At 43.3% G+C, this 20,853-nt stretch overlaps 1 protein-coding gene across 1 annotated transcript; it reads left to right on the top strand.

Moving 5' to 3' along the window:
- Positions 1 to 17,400: 17,400 nt before the first annotated feature.
- LOC131282845 (rab GDP dissociation inhibitor alpha) lies at positions 17,401 to 20,268 on the top strand. Its single transcript, XM_058312385.1, has 3 exons — positions 17,401 to 17,886; positions 18,932 to 19,407; positions 19,480 to 20,268. Exons 1-3 carry the CDS (start codon positions 17,493 to 17,495, stop codon positions 19,939 to 19,941), a joined length of 1,332 nt encoding a protein of 443 aa, XP_058168368.1. The 5' UTR covers positions 17,401 to 17,492; the 3' UTR covers positions 19,942 to 20,268.
- The last annotated feature ends 585 nt before the right edge of the window (positions 20,269 to 20,853 follow it).

The raw sequence follows: 20,853 nt of genomic DNA, 5'->3' as shown, positions 1-20,853 counted from the left end.
CATACTACAAACTAAGCAAGACATGAACACAAAATACAATACAATGCGGAAAAACGTAAACAAAATAGACTTCTATTTGGCAAAAATTATTATATTTTTAAATAACTAAACAAAACTATGTAGAATGCACCAAATGGTTGCAAGATTTTTGACCCCAACGATTATCTTGAAGGCTCTTAAAGTTGGGTAATTCAGATTCTAGATTCATTCATGTTTATCCAGAGCAAATGAATTAATATGCACTCCAAATGTAGATTAATATGAGGATTGGTATTTTTTTTGTTTCAACCACAGGCCCTTTTTTTGTTTCGGTAGACAGTACCATGTTGCTAATTACCGAATATTTAACGAATCATGAAAATTAACTATTTTATTCTAGCTCGATCATTGTTATTAAGATTTATGAATCTCGAAAATTTCATGGATAAATTCGAATGGATGTCGCGTGAAAGATTCAAATTTATTGAAAGACGATACAAAAGTGCAGTCATAGATAATTTTTTTTTTCTATATATTCATACGTAATAAAGACTCTTTCAACAAATGTACACAATCATCAAAGAATCAAACTCAATCGATAAATACAACTGTTACAACAAGCAAAAATGCAAAAGAGGATGGACACACTTCCTGCAAAAAAAAAAACAATTTTACGTTGTCAAACTAAAAAAATGACAGAAAATATTAACCTAAATCATACTAAAATCAATGAGACTTCATGATCGCATGATCGCAAAAGTGTCTCAAGACAAGCATTCCACTGCATACCGGTAGAAATGGGAAAATAGGTGTAGAACGCCATTAACATTACAGGGCATTTTCTTTTCACCATCGTTCGATTACGTTGCAAAATTCTTTGTTAAGACAAACCCGCCCGAGCTGCCCATGAAATGCTTTTCATTTATCGAACTAAACCATCTGTTGCCCAAACTGGAGCGTCTGTTTTCTTTCCTGCTGAAGCCGGAGCTTCAACTAAAAAGCAAAAGTTTCTCCCATGCCCACTTTCCCAATCGAACGCTGTTGGAAATGATCGATTTTCCCAATTTCCTCCAAAAGAACGGCTGTCGAAACGAACGAAACATTCGCCAGCGCTTCACAAAAACATTAAATAATCCCAACATTGGCGTTAGTATAAAACTCCCTGGACGCATAGCTCGGTCACTCTTTCCGTTTGCGTTTCACTACTTGTCCCAACCCCGTTCGTCGCACACCCAACGTGAACCTTACGCTCGCGGGAGGTTGTCGTCATTCCAGAGGGTTTTCTGTTTTCACCCGCGGGGTTGTGGCGAGCAAAAGTGGAACATCGCAAACGCCACCCAATACATTCGGCAACGCCGAATAATGTGAGGCAAAAAAAAACACACGTATAAAAACAGCTTAGTTGGTCAACGCGTTGGACAAACAACGCTGGTGGAAGAAAAATGGACATTGCAGAGAGCAAACCGTAAAAAAAAGGAATTAAAGAAACCCGATTCGCTGGCCGCACGGCCGAAAATGTGATGGATTTAGTACAGTCTCTCCTGCCGCGGATTTTTGGCCGCCGTTTCACTTCATCACCACCCCTTTGCTGCAGCGTACCCCGCAGGCCCACCCCTGGTGGTCATGGTTAGCTGTAAATTGGCGCACAATCTGACGATCAACGACGAACCACCGACAACCGGGGGTGACGGACGAACTGCCACAAACGCCAATGGGCGACAATGTGGGACGCTACCATCGAGAAAGTGCCTACCGTGCCTTTCTCTGCCAACAGTTTTTGTTGATTTTCTTTGATTTTTATTTATTAGAACATGAAATCAATTTTCGTCCCATCATCGAATTACTCATCCATCCTGCCAATGGATGCAAAGGAAGCAAAATGACAGGAGCCCGGCCGGGCGGGCGGCAGTAATTTCCAATCCGCTGCACCAATGTTGACGCAAGCCAAGGCCACCGGGCGGTAGGAGTCCGTTGCCGGTGGGCAATTACTTGCTGGGAAGAAGGAAACCGGTTCCGAGCGAAATGACAGCCTCACGATCGAGAGGTGGCCAGATCGAACAGCCTACCCAAAGACTGAGACCATGTGGATGTGGCGAACAAACACGAAACTACTACTACAAACTGTGAACTAATCCGTCCACAGTAGGACAGCGGGTGGACAAACCGGTTTTTGATATAATTTACGAATGGATTATCAGCAAACTGTGCGATGGATTTTCTTAAAGAGTTTATTTATAAAATTAACATATCAAGACAGCTGCAACCTTAAAGTTTTTTTTATACCATGTGTATGTTGTGTGGAAAATATGTAATGACATCTTTATTTTTATTTTCATTCATCATAATCATTGAATTTATAATCAGTTAATTTAAGCATTTCAATATACCCTAAAATTATAACACACCTGTACCAGTATGAATTCACAAATGTTGAAATTTAGTGACAAATAGCAACAGTTGAAACCTTTTTCTAAATTTTTCAATAACAACGATTGAGTTAATTCTTCGACCATAACAGTTTTTCGGGCAATTATTAGACATTCATTAAACGCTTCAATAATATTTATCGAACAGTCCGCCAGTTATCCCATTGTGGAAGGCCTCCAGTGAACAAATAAGAAATGTAGTGAATTCATTGTAAGTTTTAATGCTTCGCAAGTAGCAATTGTTTGATGATAAAATGTGATAAATTATCCATCAAACCAAAACAGAAAATATTGCATTTGAAAAGATAGAAGATTGTAATATTTATGATTAATTTTCATTCTCAAGAATGAGTAACAACTACAGTCGTAAAACTCGTGTTCACTCAGCGTTGGCCCAAACCAAACCGATCGGGCTTACTCACACCGCGAGTTCCACGAAACACTCGGTTACCTCGGAAAGGGACCGCTGAACGCCGCGGAAAATCAAGCGGTTCGTGCAAATTGCTTAACTCTTCTTGCTGATGATGGTTGGCTGCGTCGCTGGCAAAAAGTCGCTGGTGGCTTATTGTTGTCGCGAACCTCTTCAGCCCAGACGGGCAGTTTTGGTAGGCCTTTGGCTTTGGGAAAGCGATGACGTTTCGCCTTCCTTTTGGCTTCTCGCCTCAAACTCACGCCGAAACCGTGTCGGAACGCTGTGCTGCTGGAATTTTCTTCCCGTCTTCCGTGGACGTGCTGGTAGCTTCTTGTGCTTCCCCATGCTCCTACACCCCTCCCAGGGTCACTGGCTTTACACTGCGGGGGGGAAAGGGTACCAAGGGCTGCCACACAGTCAACAGTGGGGTTTGCGTCATACTAAAAACGTGAATTTAGCAAAACCGTGCCATTGAACGTTGGCCCCTCCCGGGACGGAAAGCCACCAAACGGCAACGGCCGCGCCGTGGCAAATTTAATTTGGCTTCCTACGATTGTTCGCGGTGGTCCAAGGTTGGACACGTTGGAAACGGCATGTTTTTGGTTTTGCATATTATCTACTCACGGCGGTGGCAGCGGATCGTTGAACGATTGTTGTTAAATAAAATTAGATTTAGATGGCCTTTAATTAGTCAAGATAGCTTGCTAAACTTCAGCTGAATCGTTGTGTGTGATCAACATCGTATTAACCAACTAACTTTTTTTCCCTTAAACTTCGGTACGGAAAATATGAGACATGAAAGATTGGATCATTAAAAGATCTTCGGAAAACTTGGTGCAAACTGTCAAATAATGCTCTTTTAAAAAACATTTTTTTAAATCAATAATAAATCATGGTACATTTGACAAACTATTTAATGATGTTTGGGCTGAAAATCGAAAGTAATAACAAAACTAAAATTAAAGCTCGTCAAAACATGAAACATCAGGGAGTTCAAAAGAACCACCCTAAAATTGTTAATAGATTAGTTACAATATTGATCTTTCAGTGGTTTTTTTTATCCGGTCATTATGTCTCAGTTCAAATCCAGCACTTTTTCTTCCATTCCATTGACCATTTCGTATTTATAAATGTCTGAGAATCTATTCTGTGGAAAGAATAATATTCACATGATTTTCATCAAGCCGTTCAAGTTTAAAACTCGTCTTCCATCCAAAAATTCCATCAAAACAAGGATCAGAGATGAACTTCTTTGATTCTAGATAAATGCAGTAGTCCTTATTATGTCCAGTAGTCCTAATTTCTAGTTTTTGCTCAGAGTCAAATCCAAAACATTAACCATTTCGCCCGATCAGTTAGTGTTGTGTTATTCTTTTCTATTTGTGCTTTCGCAAATAATTCCTCATATTTTAAGGTAAGATTTTTAAGGCAACACACATTGCAGATTGTCCAATTTTAAAATCATATTATTACTTGTTTTCTACTCCGACATATTTGATTTCTTTGTTTTTGTATTAACCTAAGTGTAGTTGCTTTCCGTACGTCCTTTTTGAACAGTTTTAATATACTTTCAAAGTGCATAAGTACTAAGGGTTCAACCTTTCAAGAAAAGCAAAAGAAAAAGTGTAAATAAATTTTCTAACACAAAGGAGTAAACAAACTCGAACAGAATATGCAGAACATCAGTCGCGAAAATTTATCACGACAAATTTCATTTTCTTTGAAAAATCTACACCCAAGCCCTTGTAAGGTGAAACTAATTGGAAATAGTAGGAATGCCACATGGACAGAGTGAGATAAGGTTCTTTTTTCCCTGCCTTGAGAGCCGACGGACAAACATGACACGTTCCCACCATCAGCTTTTTTTCTGAAGAACGGCTGACGGACGAGTAGCAAGCATGGAAAAAAACGATGCAATCTGGCTGCAAACACCAGAAACGGGCCAGCTGCATCTTGGACAACACCAACACGTCAGCTCACAGTATGCCATCCCGCCCTTCCATCCCTCAGTCCGCCTCACCCCACCCGTCCACCGGGTTTCCACAAAGCCAAAGCCACACATCAACAGCATGGCAGGCAAACAAGAAATCTTCACGAACCGAACTCCTCCATCGGCTCCCCGGGTGTGCTCCTCCACCGGCAACCGGAATTGTTTTTACTACTCCTTCTGCTGCTATTGCCGCTAGCCACTACTTACTTACTAACACTACCGCAAAGTTCCAGCTACCTTTGCCACAACGTACGCAGCGTTAGCGCCACCACGGTGATATTTTTGCCCAGCCAACATAACTCCCACCGGACGGTGGAGCGCTGACTGACCCAGTTTCTAACGGCCGGAGCGCCACACACACACAAACACACACTGCATAGGTTGGCATAGCACGAACTGGGGCGACCCTTTTTCAGTTTTCCACCCGCCGCTTGGTTAATTTATTTTCTATTTTTCCCTTCACCAGTCCAATGTTGCGTCGCGACATTGCATTGATGATGAATGCTTCGGAAGCGTTTTCTTCGCCATCTTCTAGCGGACCTCCGACCGCTGACCAAATGCATAAACCCATTTCCCATGCAGGGGGGGAAAGGGGAAGATGGAAAATGGGAACCATCTACACAGCATAGCGCGAGTGTTTTGCATATGTTTGACCTCATTTTTCCACACGACCCGGGGAATAGAGGCATTCGACATTGCAGAATTTCCACACAACAGAGAAAAGGCATTAGCCGAAGTTCTGGTCAGTTCCGAATCGTGCCACACGAAATGGTGAAAGTAAAAGTGGGCCAAACACTGTTGTTTTTTTTTTTTTGACTCCCGACGACCAACGGAAGAGAAAGAAAACACCTAGCAACGTCTTTGCGTGTCGGCGCACGCACGACCATCATCATCATCATCCGCGCTTCTCAGGAAGTGGTAGCAAGGGGAAAGGATGATCGTCCGAGCGAAGATGCGAAGAGCACGCGGAAGTTGATCGACTGCCAAACCGCCATGCAGCAACGTGGGGTTGGTGGGTGGCTGTTGTTTCGTGGTGTGCGCCGGTTGATTCGGTCGGACATTCTCTCCCACCATTCTTGGGCCCATCCTCCATTCTTTCCCTTGCGTCGGAAGTAATCCTTAGCCGAGTAGCAACATCTGTTCGAGAGCATGCGATGAATGAAGCGAAGCGTTGCGCCTCATGCTGGTGGTCGTGTGCCGTCGACGCAGCTGTAACGCAGTGTTGGTGCCGAGATGCGGATTAAACTTCTCCTTCCATGGCGAAAAGGTGCCAAGACGCGGCGCACACAAAAAATGCAAGACGTTTGCATGGATCCGTCCCCTCCGTGGCCTCCGTGTCCTTCTGCGTCTTTTCAGTGCCTCTGGTTCGATCGAGTCATTGTGTATGTCTTCCCTGGGAGCAGGAGGGGGGTGCGCGGGTATACGTGTTCGATCGGGCTAAGGGTGTGTAAAAACATATGATTTCACCCGACCCGAAGGGGTAAGGACAACGGGGTGTATGCTCGGCTCCACATTGCCAAATAAATGTCGTCATGTTGGCCTTTAGCGGGACGTCTCGGGGAGAAATAAAATACACACGGAAACAACAGACTCACCACCGTCGGACGGACGGAATCCGTTTGTCATTGTGATTTCTGCTCAACCTCATCCCCCTCTCTCACTCTATTTCTCTTACTGACTTGCGGTCCCGGCGGTTGTGTCTTGAGCAATGAGCAGAAATATGAATTAGTATCCAAAGGCGCCGTGAAGTGAAGGCGCAAGAAAGCGAATCCAACGCTGTGGGGTGTCGTGTCGGTGGTTTTGTTGTGTTGGCGCACCTTCACCTTTCACGTGAATGTAAAACACAAAAAAAAACAAAAACCTAACCACACATACATCGGCGAGCAACAACTTCAGCTTGAAGGCTTTGGCATCTTGAAGGCGGGACACAGTGACTTAGGACCGGGTGCTTTTTTGGTTTAAGGAAACTCTTTTAAACCAAAAAAGCACCCGGTCCTAAGTCACTGTGTTTTTGACGAGAAATTATGTTAAAATATTGTGGTTTTTTCCAAAAATTAAGGTAATTTTTCGAAACAAAAATAGCTTGTTCTAAAACATATTCAATACCATAACATTTTCAACCCTTGAATACAGTCATTTGTATTGAAAACACAACAAAATTATTTCATTGAAGAGTAGAGAATATCTCCCGAGAGTATCAAACAGATATTTTCTGGAAGCTTTGGTGAGTTTCCAAAAGTAAAGTTAATTTTTCGAAATTTGTATTTACTTACATTTTCAACCCTTCAATATAGTCTTTGGTATTTAAAATACAACCAAATTATTTCGTTGAAGAGTAGAGACTGTCTCCGGAGAGTATCCATCAAACAGATATTTTCTGGAATCATGCGGTGAGGATCATTCATTCTAATACAAAAACTTTTAAAAAGGATTTTATAGAACATCAAACGAAATGTAGAAACTATCAGTGACGCACTCTTCGAGCAAGAGAGTGGGGAAAGCTTTTCCGTTCCATCGGAACCGAGAAAACATTCACAAACGTAGCAGAATAGTAAAAAACAACTAACCCCTTCTTAGGAGAAAGGGATGTGCCCAATGTCGTGCGGTTTGTTGGATTGTTTGACACGATTGTGGCATGACTCACTACAAGCGGGTTTTGCATACAGCCCCTGGCCTAAATACTTTCGCATAACCATCACAAAACAAGAAGCAGTGGAAGCGTAAAGCTACCTTTTTACGAATTCAAAGAGGGTAATGTTATAAAGTGGAGCATTACAGTTTAATTCCTTATCGGCAAGATAAAGCATAGCCCGTAGCATTTATGACAGTGACAAGTTGAAATGAAAAGTAAAAACAATAACATTGAACCGGAATTACGTGGAAATAAATTGAGAAGATTAGGGTACTAGAAGTTTGACGTCCGAACGTGATAATTTAACGTTCTCTTTTATAGATCCATGAATGGTATGTCATTCAACGAGTGGAAAGTTTAAAAAATAAAAATTTCTTGAAATCGTTCCCTGTTAGTTCCAAGTGTATATTTTGTTATTCCGAAAACAATTAGGGGTGGCTGGGGTAATACGCACCCCTGAGGCAATACGCACCCTTTCCCATTTCCATTGAAAAACGAGTTTTCAACGCGTAAAAAGTAGTCACCCTGCAAGATCAACCTGAAATATGGTCACCCTGTGAGTTTGATAGCTCTACATCAACAGAAACGCGAAATAAACGCAAAACAAAATGATTCTCAGCTCAGACAGTTTTTGTTATAATGTGACTTACCATTCCGCTAAGGAATATTAAGTGCAAAAACCGATATTTACCCACGAGGAATACGAAATTTATTGAATTGAGAATCAGTGCTTGAGACTATTCATGAAAATTTCGGAAAGTATGCAGATTTACTCATATTTTAGTTGAAAATGTGGGGAACTATGAATGGGGGCAATATGCACCCAGTATGTCGGGGTAAAATGCACCGGTTTGTAAACAAACTATCTTTATTTGACAGTGGATGTTGCCTCGTTGTTGTGGTGCGTATTGCCTCTTTGTTATGGTGCGTATTGCCTCTTTGTTATGGTGCGTATTGCCCCTTTGTTGTGGTGCGTATTGCCCCTTTGTTGTGGTGCGTATTACCCCTAGCAAAGGTGCGTTTTGCCTCAACCAGATACAGATCGATCAAAAATTGAACTTTTTCAAAACTGAAAAAAATACGTTTTTCTTAGCAAAAAAAAGCAAACATTCCTGAATTGGTAACTAGTTTGAACCTTTATGAATCCTATCCAGTGATAAAATCAACAATCAAGTGCCAAGTTGTTAGAAAATTTTATAGTTTTCCTTAAGGGGTGCGTATTACCCCATCCACCCCTATGTGGGATGCTTACAGAAGAACGAATCACTGCCAGACACAGCGAGACTTACAGCAGCTGTTGTCAAATTGCACACCGGCACGGCACCGCCAAACAAAATAAATCATGCAAACTCGCCGGGAAAGAAAACCCACCCCGAAGATGGGGTTTACTCCGGAAGCGGGCGGTTTTTACCGAAGACACGAAGCAGGAAGCTTGCAGGAAAAGCAGGTCAGATCGCACAAAAACATGCCGCTTTAATTAAATCCCCCCGAGATCCGATAGCCGGCTGCAATCGTGGTGTCGCGCTCGGGTCGCTCCTCAACCGGAATTGCTCAATACCCTGCGGCCCGGCCGCATATCATCATCGTCCACAAACACTGTTGTGCTGGCAGAATAAAAAGGCAGACTTTGGCTAAATTTAATCCGGGATGCCGCACGGATTTCGGACGGACTGGCGTCGGATTGGGGCAACCGCGACGCCCCATGGGTGCTGCCCTTCCGCCGTTAGCTTTCTATTTTTGATTGACACGATGTGCGTGAATCGTTCGTCCACGCACCAGCACCACCACACGACTAACGACGGGTTACTCTAGGGATTCCCGAAAGATCCAGCGGACCTGTTTTGGCAACGTTTTTTTACCGGGGAAAACCCAAGATAGTCCCAGTCGCTGCAGAGTACAAATCCTTCCCGAACCTCCCGATCCCTGGCTCGTAACTAAACATTGAGAACGATAACAAGATTGCGCGAAACAAGTGGTAAGATGATTTAAAATGTTAATTTCGTGAAGTATATGGATCATTCTAGAGTGCTTTTACCAAAGGGTTGCCGTCTGTGTTAAGTTTGGATGCTGAAATCGAAAACGAATGAACGAGATGTTTCACAAGCTTTTTTGTATCATAGGATTGATTTAAAAAAACAGGTATTGGCTGAAATACATCGCTATTTTTAAACAGTTCAACTACAGTTTGTTGATCCACTAAAAAAAGATGTCTGTAAAAGAATAAATATACTCCAGAATTATATTTTAACACCTTGCCGTCCGGATCGCCTCGTATAGTATCGGTTTTCATAGCTTACTAGATGTAAACAAACATCAAATGGAGTGTAAAAAAAATCACAGGGCTCGATGCAGTTTCTACGTAAATTCGAATAAAGATTAGAAAAGAATGATTAAGCTAGGTGGCCAGATACGGAAGAACTGGTGCAAATGCGCCGGTCGTAAAGCGTTGTGACAGCGTGAATTGTGCGGACGTCAAAGTGTTAATTAATTACTTTTAGAAATGTTGTTCTGTTTTTATAAGTGAATAGAAAATAGCAGATACTGTAGTTAAACTATTAGCTATAAAAGCATTACTTCATGAATCAAGTATTCAGTAGCGGAAAATTCTAAATGTCTAGGTAATACACAAATATTGGCATGTTATGTTATTTTAATCAGCACAATTACTAAGTGATAATCATGAGAAACATTATTCTGACTGCTAGTTTGAAATTAAAATGACAACAAATTGAAAACTACATTCGTTTATGAAAAAAGGTTTTAAAACAATGTGCAACGTAAAAATTGACTTCCATACAATATACTGAGCAATGAAGGTAATACATGTGTCAGCAACACTTGTAATGCGTGTGCAAATTTATGCTCATCAAATTAGCCTGCTTTGGACAAACGGTGGGTTTTCCCTACGATTTTCCCGACCGTTACACTGGCAATGCCATCATCGCGCCACGAGCGTAAGAAAAATCATTTCAACCCCATCATCTCCAGGTTCCACACCGCTTCCCTTCTCTTCGAATAATTGTGTTCTCGGTTCTTTCGGTTGCCTGCCCGCGATCCATCACCACATTAACCGCGACCGGCCCTCATTTTCCCCGCTCCGTCACCACAATTCACGCAGGTGTTGGAGCTTGATGCACGCGTCCGATTACATCCGACGCGGCCTACGGGGTTTGCGCGCTCATCGTCGGCCGAATCTACCTAACCGGAACCACAAAATAACGGAAGTCCGTTCCCATCCGCCGGCACCGGTAAACCGCCGCCTCACGGTGCGACTCCGCACTTCTATAATAGCTTCATTCGATCGATCATCGTGGTTGTGGCGAGTTTACGCGATTTTCTTTTTTTAACTCCCCCTCGAAGCACAATAGTTTTACTACGATTTACTACTACAATTGTGTGTCTAGCTAGTAAACACACACATCCATGCGGCTGTACGCACACAATTAACATCTTGGAGTGGAATCGGTGTGATTAGAAACGTTCCCCCTACTAAAATGCTATCTGCGCCCAATCGTTTTTGATTAGGAACGGTTCTCGCTTGCTGCTCGATATACATGGATGGAATTTGGATAAATTTCATGCAATATAGCGGTTTTACTCCCCTTTCAATGTCCGCGTTTAACAACCCTTGGCTATATGTTAAGACTGATCGTTCTTCATGTTTTAGAACTTTAATGATTGAAATTATGAGGATATTTTTTATCAAAAAGTGCCGTATAAAAACTACATTAATTTTCCATTTAAACGCAGGATAGTTTATTTTTGGCTTCATGCCAAGAACAAGTTTATATTAAATTCGTTTCGCTACTTCTTTTAGTAATATCTACTTTAAGCATTAAATCAAAATTTTTTGGCTGAAAACCCCTGCAATCGATAATGTCCATACATCATTAGATACATCAGATACAACCAAGTGCCAAAACATCGAAAAATAAATGGTGTATTATCTGAGCTGAAAATTTTATTCCAACATCAATGCTATTAAATTCATTTCTCATTGAGCTATGATATCACCAGATTGAGTTTTTTTTAAACAATTTAAAGAAATTATACCATCAATAGCAAAGTAAATTACATCTTGTAAACCCTAATGGTGATTTTACTATTGTCTCGTTATTCTACAAAACTTACTTCTCGTAATTAGCGTAAGATAGCAGTTTTCCGAGTTGTATACCTCGTTCAATTTAAGAAAATAAAAAAAACACATCTAAAAGCCACTCATAACTACTCATAGAAGGTTATGACGGTGATTTATTTTACCAGAGGTTAACAGACAAGCACAATCAATCATAACTATGTTTCCAAGCTTGTCAACGGAACGCGATTGTGTTGACATGCAACAAAGTGAAAATGAACATTCCAAGAAAATCTGCTCGCCGTCTCAGCGGGAAGGTTTTTTTTTACCAGTGGAAATCGCCATTGACGCCATTGAATGCCATAATCATACACTCATTGAACTTTGCCTGAGAAAAACAAAAGTTATCAACCAAAGGACGAATAGAAAACAATAGCCAAAGGAAATTCAAAAGAGCACTGAGAAAACATGGGAAGGAAAATACGCACTTTAAGTTCGCTAACGTGAGATGAATGGATTTTCTAAGAGGAAAATTGGCTTCTGTTCGCACCAACAATATGGCTCTCGCGTGCCGACACAAACAATTTGGATGTTTGTTCTCGTTGCTCTTCGTGCCATTGTGCTTCGCTTTTCCGCAGCCACAGCACGGAGTCTACAAGGCGGCTGCACTTTCCATCGGACGCATTTGCAAGCCGCAAACATAGCAGGCAGGGAAAAAAGATGCTCTGAAACCGCATCATACATTCGCTGTGAGTCGATCAAACGATTTCAATCATCTGATATTGCACCGCCAAAGGTTGAGCCAAACAAGGGACACGAGATGGGTTGGGGTTTCCTACAAAACCTGGTCCCCGGTTCCCTTCAAAGCCTACGCGTTGTTTAGCGAAAGATGTCACGATGCTAATTGCAAATGGCATGCTTTCGACGTGTGTATCTGATCACCCGTTTGCAGCAGCCCGATGCATAACCTCTAATGTGCGTTTAGCAGTGCAAATGAACGCTCGAGATGCAACAAGTGGAGGCCGGATGGAGGTTCCGTTCAACTATTAACCATCGAGGATGCCATCGGAGCACGGAGAACATTCTTCTCCACCGAGATCGAAGATATACACACCGACAGCGTCTGTGCATGATAATAAGAAAAATATGTTTTTATGCATTACACGACCGTGCACGGAAACGAGGCGAGAGGGTGTAATGCAAACCGAGTGGCATGTGCCAGGCTACATTGCGGATCTTGGCCGGGGGGGTCCTTGAAAGGGTCCGGTTTCACACAGACACATTCTTTTGCACGTCTGTCTAGTTTCCCAGTCGCATTTGATTCCCGTGTTGTTTAATTTTTTTTTTTGCAATATTCAGAAGCCTGAAAGTTGTCCACCTTGGCACTCTCACGGATGACCGCCCTGCCTGCATTCCCACCGCACCGCACAGCTCGGGGAGGTGTTTCTAACAAATCGGTCAAGTACGTGTGGGAGGTGGTCCCATGCTCTCTTTCCGTGCGGCAAATTTATGCGGTCGAAAGAATGGAGATTAGAATAGGTCCAGCCCAAGCATTTCGTGCTTATCGTATCACAATCTCCTCGGCGGGAGCCTGGGAGTGACCGGCACCGAACCGGTATAACGTTTTCCTGTGGGGTGGTTAATTGCCCACAAGAGCAGTACCGTGGAGCCGTTAAAAATAAATCAAATCAAAGCAGTCGGGTTTTAAGCCAAACCATTTACCCATTGTAAGCTACTATATGCAAGTGTGTTATTTGTTGGGCGTGCGTGTTCAAGGACCCCCTCACCCACTTATGGCGCTCATAAATCTGTGCAAAATTTTGTTTTTTTCTAACCGGAAGCAACCTTTAGCTGATCTTTTCTAAGCATCTAGTGGGCCGTTTTCTTCGCGCTGGCGACGTGGCGCTTTGAATGTGGTGCAAGAAATAAAAGTAGAACGTGAACAGCTGCTACTCCTGAGCCAGCCACCGTCGTCGTCGTCGTCGTTGGTGGCAACACGGCACAAGAATGTTTGTAGATAACTAAACCGCGACGGGGGAGGGTGTTCGTTGTGAAGGTTGATGGTTGGTGGAACCGTTGCTAACTCGCGAGTTTAGTCGCGCGATGTCGAGCATCTCAAATCCCTGAACGATCGTATGGAACCGTAGATCCTACCAACGGATCGAATGGCCTCACGATCGTGATAGCTTTGGTCAGGCACACGTGTGCCTTAGCGAACCGACTTAAAGGTCACGGGCATTGGGTTACATTGCACTGACGTGGTGGAATCGACGACGGCCATAAATTGCTGTTTTGGCAATTGGGCGGTCAATTATATGGCGTTCAATTAACCCGGGCGGTTTGAAATTATAACATGGCGGAAAATTGGCCGTCCAGTCACCGGCGTGTTTTTTATCTGTTTGGCGTTTCGGGATGGGTATCTAATAATCTAACAGTACTTAACGTTTTCCATAACAAATGTTTAAAAGACATACCAATACCTTTCCTAACAGTAGAATGATTTTTGCGATTTTTGTGTAACCATTGGTGGGGAATACAACTTTTAAGCCCCTGAGACTGGGGAAATCTACCCGTTCGATATTATGTTAACCCCTGGGAAAGACCAATTCGAAGCGAATAGCTCCGCGAGGGGACATGATAACGGTTATCTGATAAAAGGCAAAAAGAAATAGTCCACGTCTACACTCAAAACTGCGTACCGACACCGGAGACCAGCTGGGACGCCATGTGCGATGGACCATTGACCTACGGAAGAACAAGGAAAAATACGGGATACGATCTTCACCTTTCGCGATCGTTTATCGTTCGGAACGTTTGGGCTAGGATTACCAAAAGTAGCAATCTATCAAAATGGTTCTTGTCAGTTTTTGAGAATGGCTATTGCCATGCCATAGTAGACATCCGTCCGTTTGTCTGATCTGCAGGAGCATCTTTTTCTTTCCCTTGCACGAGCTACACAACACTTTGGAAAATGCCACTTTGGCGAAGAAAGATCGAGCTGCATCAACCATCTCGGCACCGACCGTGAACAACCGGAGAAATCGTGAGCAATCGACAGGAAGACCGAACGACCGAACGAGGGAGGGAGCAAGAAAGCAGCATCTACAGCATCCGCATATCCATGTGCGTGAATCATACGGTGTGTGTGTGTACCATAATATACCTCGTTCTTTCGGTTCTTTTCTCAAGTTTCTTCCGATTTTTGCGTTCTTGCATCGTATGCATCGAAATGTGATGCCACTATTCTTCACAGCATCCTGCTTCACGGGAACCCCACTTTTTGTCGTCACTGCTGCCGGACGGCCGAGTACAGAGCGCACAGTTCACAACGACGGCACGGCATTCCGGCCAAAATACTGCCTCGCTAGCCAGATCTGGCTCCGAAGGCGATCACCGTAAAATAATGCAACCGTACATTCCCATACTACACACTAAACGCTGCAGCAACAGGCGCTGAAACCCCGCTGGGGAATGCTTACTTTCTTCGGTACACTTCTCCGCCGTCTGTGCTTCTAGCTGCGTTGCTTCGCAGACATAACGGTTAAAACGGCCAACACAGACTTGCTCCGCTGACGAAACCGGACCAGAGTCGCGATGAGGTGATTTTGCCTTTTCCAACTTAACGGCCGTAAAGCACTCGATAACTAACGACAGTCGGTTTAACAGATGATGCGATAATTATACAACCGTAACTGGTGGTTTTAACTAGCCAAAAACTTTAAAACTTAACTGGTGCTTCGGCACGACAAAGGAGAACGGAAATTTGTGGCACGCGCGCGCGTCAGCAACAACCTTCCGTCGTGGAAGTACAAACACAACTGACAACAGGTTCGCAAGAATCGGGTTCGTATAGGAAATAGGTATAGAAACCTTGGTTGGTGAATGCTGAAAAAGCGTTTTTGCAAATAACTTTGTGATCAATTAACCAATTTGTAAATGTGACCCCTCAAATAAAAAGTATTTTCAACACACGCAAGTTTGTTTAAGGAAAACTTTTACCTTCGTTTCTTGTTTTTGAGAAGAAAAACAGGGTCTTTTGACCATTTCAAAAAAGAGTTTCACCTGAGTTTTAAGAGAGAATTCGCCTTTTTCGGGCGAAAAATAGCGGCGAAAATGATGAGCTAGTGGTGGGCAAATCAAACCGGAACTAAAGCAGGTTCGATCCAAAAAAATCTATTGTCATCTCGAGCGAGTATTTCGACAAACGGTTTGGAATTAGGCAGCGTACTCTCTGGCTGCGTCGGTAGTCTGAGTTCGGCAGCGCTCTGTGAGCTATCGAACAAGACAAACACGACAAACACGACAAAAAAAAAAACGATCAAACCCATGCAATCATATGGAGGTGCTCTGTCAACCTGCATCGAACATGTCAGACAAACACGACACAGAACAAAACAGTTTGATTTTGTCGTGCAGGGCTGTATCCCACTGTGAAACTGTTATACCTTGTGTATTCTGCTACCTTGCTGCTTGGATGAGTGACAGTTCTTCACGACAATTCGCAGAGCACCTTTCCGACAGTGTCGTGTTTGTCTGGTTTGTTGGACTGTTCACAGAGCGCTGCCTTCGTTTGAAAAAGTTGGAATAACGATTCAATATTTTTTGTCAGCATCTCTTGGTAAATTTCAGCTTGGAAATAGCTTCTGGCTTTCTTTATTCTCTATTAAACCTTTAACTTTAGTTTCTGGTTTACGAATTACTAATGAAGGAGCTCCAACTTACACTCTGAAGAATTACCCTACGTTGTGCATTTTTTTGTATGTTATTTTAACATTAAATTGCTTACACCAAGACTGTAGCGACGAACGTCCGACCGACGCGGGAGCTGACGAAGAAGAGTTTTACAAAAATGGTTTCCCGCAAAAAAAGAAAACACATTTTTGGTGCAAGCATCTTTAAATAGCTTATGTTTTAGATGGATAAGGAGGAATACCGTCTTTATCCACGATTTGCCAAATAAACTTGATCTGACGCAATGCAAACTGACATTTATCAAAGTGTAAATGAAAACCATATCCACGAATTAACTATACAAATGCTGTGAAGTTTCAATATAAATGGTTCAACAGAACAGTTTAAAATTTTTGAATTTCGGTGAACGTTTCGAAGATAGGTAATAACGTATGACCGAAAAGGTAGCATGCAACACCGTGTGGCGGTATTCAACTCTGTTTACACCATATTTTGTGGATGTCATCGCGTTACTACCAAGATTAGTATAAACTAGCCCATATTAAAGATCATTGGAAAAGAGGTCGCAGCATACCATGTAACGAACCAAAAACCGTGGAAAAAATGTTTGACAGTTAGTTGAAAGTTTGTTTACCTATCAAGAGCAGCTAAGAAAGTGGAGTAAAACGGCAAATTTTGTATGTTTTATCAACAAAGCAAGGAATTGAGTCGTTCGGAATATGTTCTGGAGAACGGCTACGCATGAGTCAGGCCAACACAGTTAATTTCGATCCCATGACATCACACAGAAGAGAAGTTTCTATCCGCGAGAGCATAGACACTGTGTTCTAGAATTTCCAATTACTATTAGTAAGATCTATAAGATCTACCACAAGTATGCAAGTATGTTTGTAAACACTTTTTAAACCAACTGTCGCCACAATGGCGGAGCAGAAAACAGCTTTGACCCGACCTGTCTTTCAATTGATCTTGCCCGTAGTACATAGTTACCTTGGTCGCTATCGTAGTCGATTTTTGCAGTCTGTATTTTCTTTCCTGTCACCAGCTAAGTTTCCTGACTTCGTGCAGTGTGCAGAGAAAAAGATTGTGCGTCTGGTGCAGGTGAAGCACGCGCGTACCGCAGTGGATTGAATAGGTGCAAATTACGAAGAATATTCCAGCAACGCGGAGGTCCGGACACACCTTACCCCCTGCTAGCCTCGTGCGGAAGAACTGTGACGGAATCGTTTTTTGTGGCGTGAAGTATAATTTGCAACTCGCGTAGCCCGTAATAACGCACCGTCATCATGGATGAGGAATACGACGCGATTGTGCTCGGTACCGGCCTGAAGGAGTGCATCCTCAGTGGAATGCTGTCCGTGTCGGGCAAGAAAGTGCTGCACATCGATCGCAATAAGTACTACGGCGGTGAGTCTGCCTCGATTACGCCCCTCGAGGACCTGTTTTCGCGATTCGGCGTCGAGCTGCCGGAGGGCAAATATGGCCGCGGTCGCGACTGGAACGTCGATCTGATTCCCAAGTTCCTGATGGCCAACGGGCTGCTGGTGAAGCTGCTGATACACACGGGTGTGACCCGTTATTTGGAGTTCAAGTCGGTCGAGGGAAGCTACGTGTACAAAGGTGGAAAGATCTCCAAAGTTCCGGTCGACCAGAAGGAAGCTCTCGCTTCCGATCTGATGGGTACGTAATATTATGATGGATACCCCATGGGAGGGGGGATAAAGAGGGTGTTTCATGATAAACTGTTTTCCCTGCAACCCTCGCCAAGTACTTCGAATTGCCCAAAATTCGGTACTTTCGCTCGTCCGGAAAAAACGGGTTAGCTCACTCGTTCTCTCTGTCTCTGCGTATAACTCTCCGACACGTTCGCTCTTGCTCATCGAGACGGTCAGAGCTAAAGTTCCTTTCTTCCCTTTCTGGCCGCCGGGAACTGAAGCGCGTTGCAACTCTGTCCTACTCTATCTCTTTTTATTTTATATTGTCCATTTTCCAATTGCACAGTAATGAGGAGCAAGAGGAAAAATATATTGGAAGCGAACCGTGCAAAAGGAAATACATGAAAACACGTAATGGAGTGTGGCGTAGAAATGACGATAGTTGAGGGGTAAAGAAATAGAAAAAAAAAGAATCGAATGAAAATGACACGTTGCGTCGACAAAACGGAAGTTTTTCCTGGCTGATAATTTTTCTGCTCTCCAGTATGGTAGCATGTCCGTCTCTTTAGAACAAGAATGAATGCCTGAACCATTTACGCGAGGCTTTGCTGCAATACTTCTATCCACTTTTGTTTTACAGCGAAAACTCTATCATCATCCCAGTAAGCCGCATCCGCTCGCTTGGAGAAAGCGAGCGAGTTCGTGGGAGAAGCAAAGGCATGAAGAAATCTATCGTAAAATTGATAAACCACCACTGTTTCTCGCCGCTGCTTCGACAGCTGAAACATTTTCGTTCGTTTCTACGCTCAATGAAAAGAAACCTATGAGTCAAAGGTGAACGCTTTCTTTTTTCGTCCACTGCCCATAGGCAAGTCTGATATTTTTCGACTACGTCTGTTACGATGTATTGATCAACATAGGGTAGAATTTTTACCCCCGCTCATAAATAATGTTAGAGTCCTGTGATGATAAGAATGTTCTGCATAATTTCTTGCTAGCAAAATGTAGATCTCTTCTTTAGAGATGGCTTGTCTGTAGAATGATGCATCATTAATTTTTTATGTTTGTAGGTCTGTTCGAGAAGCGTCGTTTCCGCAACTTCCTTATCTACGTACAGGACTTCGTGGCCGAGGATCCGAAGACATGGAAAGACTTTGATCCTTCCACCAAGGACATGCAGGCTCTGTACGAGAAGTTCGGCCTCGAGAAGAGCACCCAAGATTTCACCGGCCATGCCCTGGCCCTGTACCGGGACGACTCGTATCTGACCGAACCGGCTATCAAAACGATCAATCGCATTAAGCTGTACTCGGACTCGCTGGCACGTTACGGGAAGTCGCCGTATCTGTACCCGATGTACGGATTGGGCGAACTGCCACAGGGTTTCGCCCGGCTGTCGGCCATCTACGGTGGCACGTACATGCTGGATAAGCCGATCGATGAGATTGTGTACGACGCCGACGGTAAGGTCGTTGGCGTACGCTCCGGCGAGGAGGTGGCCAAATGCAAACAGGTTTACTGCGACCCAACATACGTACCGAACAAGGTAGGTGTTGACCGAGCCTGGTGGTGAGCGAGATCGATATTCATGTCCTTTTGTTTTGCTCCATATACGCAGGTACGCATCTCAGGAAAGGTGATCCGCTGCATTTGCCTGCTGGATCATCCGATCCCCAACACGAAGGATGCACTGTCCACGCAGATTATCATTCCACAGATGCAGGTCGATCGTAAGTCGGACATCTACGTATCGCTTATCAGTTCGACGCACCAGGTGTCGGCCAAGGGCTGGTTCATTGCCATGGTTTCGACCACAGTCGAGACCGCCAATCCGGAGGCGGAGATCAAGCCCGGTCTCGATCTGCTCGGCCCGATCGCACAAAAGTTCTTGTCCATCACGGACTACTACGAACCCACCGACGACGGTCTGCAGTCGCAGGTGTTCATCTCGCAATCGTACGACGCCACCACTCACTTCGAGACGACCTGTTTGGACGTGCTGGACATTTTCAAGCGCGGCACAGGCGAGGACTTTGACTTTTCCAAAATTAAGCAGGAGCTTGGTGACGAGGAGCAGTAAGACCGCTCCTCTGCGCTGATGAAGCGTGCGTGTGTGCTGCGTATTAAAGAGATAAACACATCGAGGCGGGACTGTGGTGGATGGAGTTAGAACGAAAAATGCTTCTACTCTGAATAATTCGGTTCCTTCATTCCGAAGTTAAATGATGCAAACAAAAACGTATAAAGAAAAGTTGCAAGCTGAAGGGAAACATAACGTTCAGCCATCATTTATCAATCATTATACCTCTAGGGCTTTTTTATAAACTTTCTTATGTTACATTATGCTTCGAATCATCATGAGAGCAGTTGCCGATTTTCCATGCGGCATCCGGCAAAGAAGAAGAAGAAAAAGAAGAAGAAGCTTCCGATGCTGTGAGTGAAAAAAACTGTCACGATTATTTACTTTAAATTGTTTGCGACTCTGAATCGTATTGCCCCCGAAGTTTTGTTTTTTCAAATGTCTGTAACGAAACGTATTCGCATGTACGGCAAGTGGCAATGAAGATGAAATCTCCTTACGAAGGAACAGAAATGAGAAAAAAGGCAAAAAAGGATCGGCATCCAAGATCGATGAACGTCCATTCTAGTAGTCTTGTTTGGAACGATCGAAACATACGCTATTATACATTATCTCTATAAAAGAAATGAAAAATAATCAATAACAAACCAACCAAAAACACACTCAAACATGTTGAATAATCGAGCTGCAAATACATTCGCGTGCTTTGGAAAACTATCGCTGGGAAGTTAGAATGAAGGAAAGAAATAATTAGCAACGAAAACATCGAATAAGAGATACAATGCATGATGGACGAGTAATCTGTTGGAGGTGATTTCACGTTGCTTTCGTTGATTTGGGGGTAATTCGCTGTTCTCATCTTCTGTTTCACTAACCATTCTGGAATGCTTTTTCCTATGCTCACACAGTGAG

This window comes from Anopheles ziemanni, chromosome 2 (genome assembly GCF_943734765.1).
Source record: "Anopheles ziemanni chromosome 2, idAnoZiCoDA_A2_x.2, whole genome shotgun sequence".
Classification (NCBI taxonomy): Eukaryota; Metazoa; Arthropoda; class Insecta; order Diptera; family Culicidae; genus Anopheles; species Anopheles ziemanni.
This window is presented reverse-complemented; position numbering and strand designations above follow the sequence as displayed.

Bases quoted from the DNA above. Each gene is read 5' to 3' on its own strand.
- LOC131282845 (XM_058312385.1), top strand. From the start codon at position 17,493: ATGGATGAGGAATACGACGCGATTGTGCTCGGTACCGGCCTGAAGGAG. The intron at 17,887-18,931 runs GTACGTAATATT...TTATGTTTGTAG, and splicing joins TCTCGCTTCCGATCTGATGG to GTCTGTTCGAGAAGCGTCGT. The intron at 19,408-19,479 runs GTAGGTGTTGAC...CCATATACGCAG, and splicing joins CAACATACGTACCGAACAAG to GTACGCATCTCAGGAAAGGT.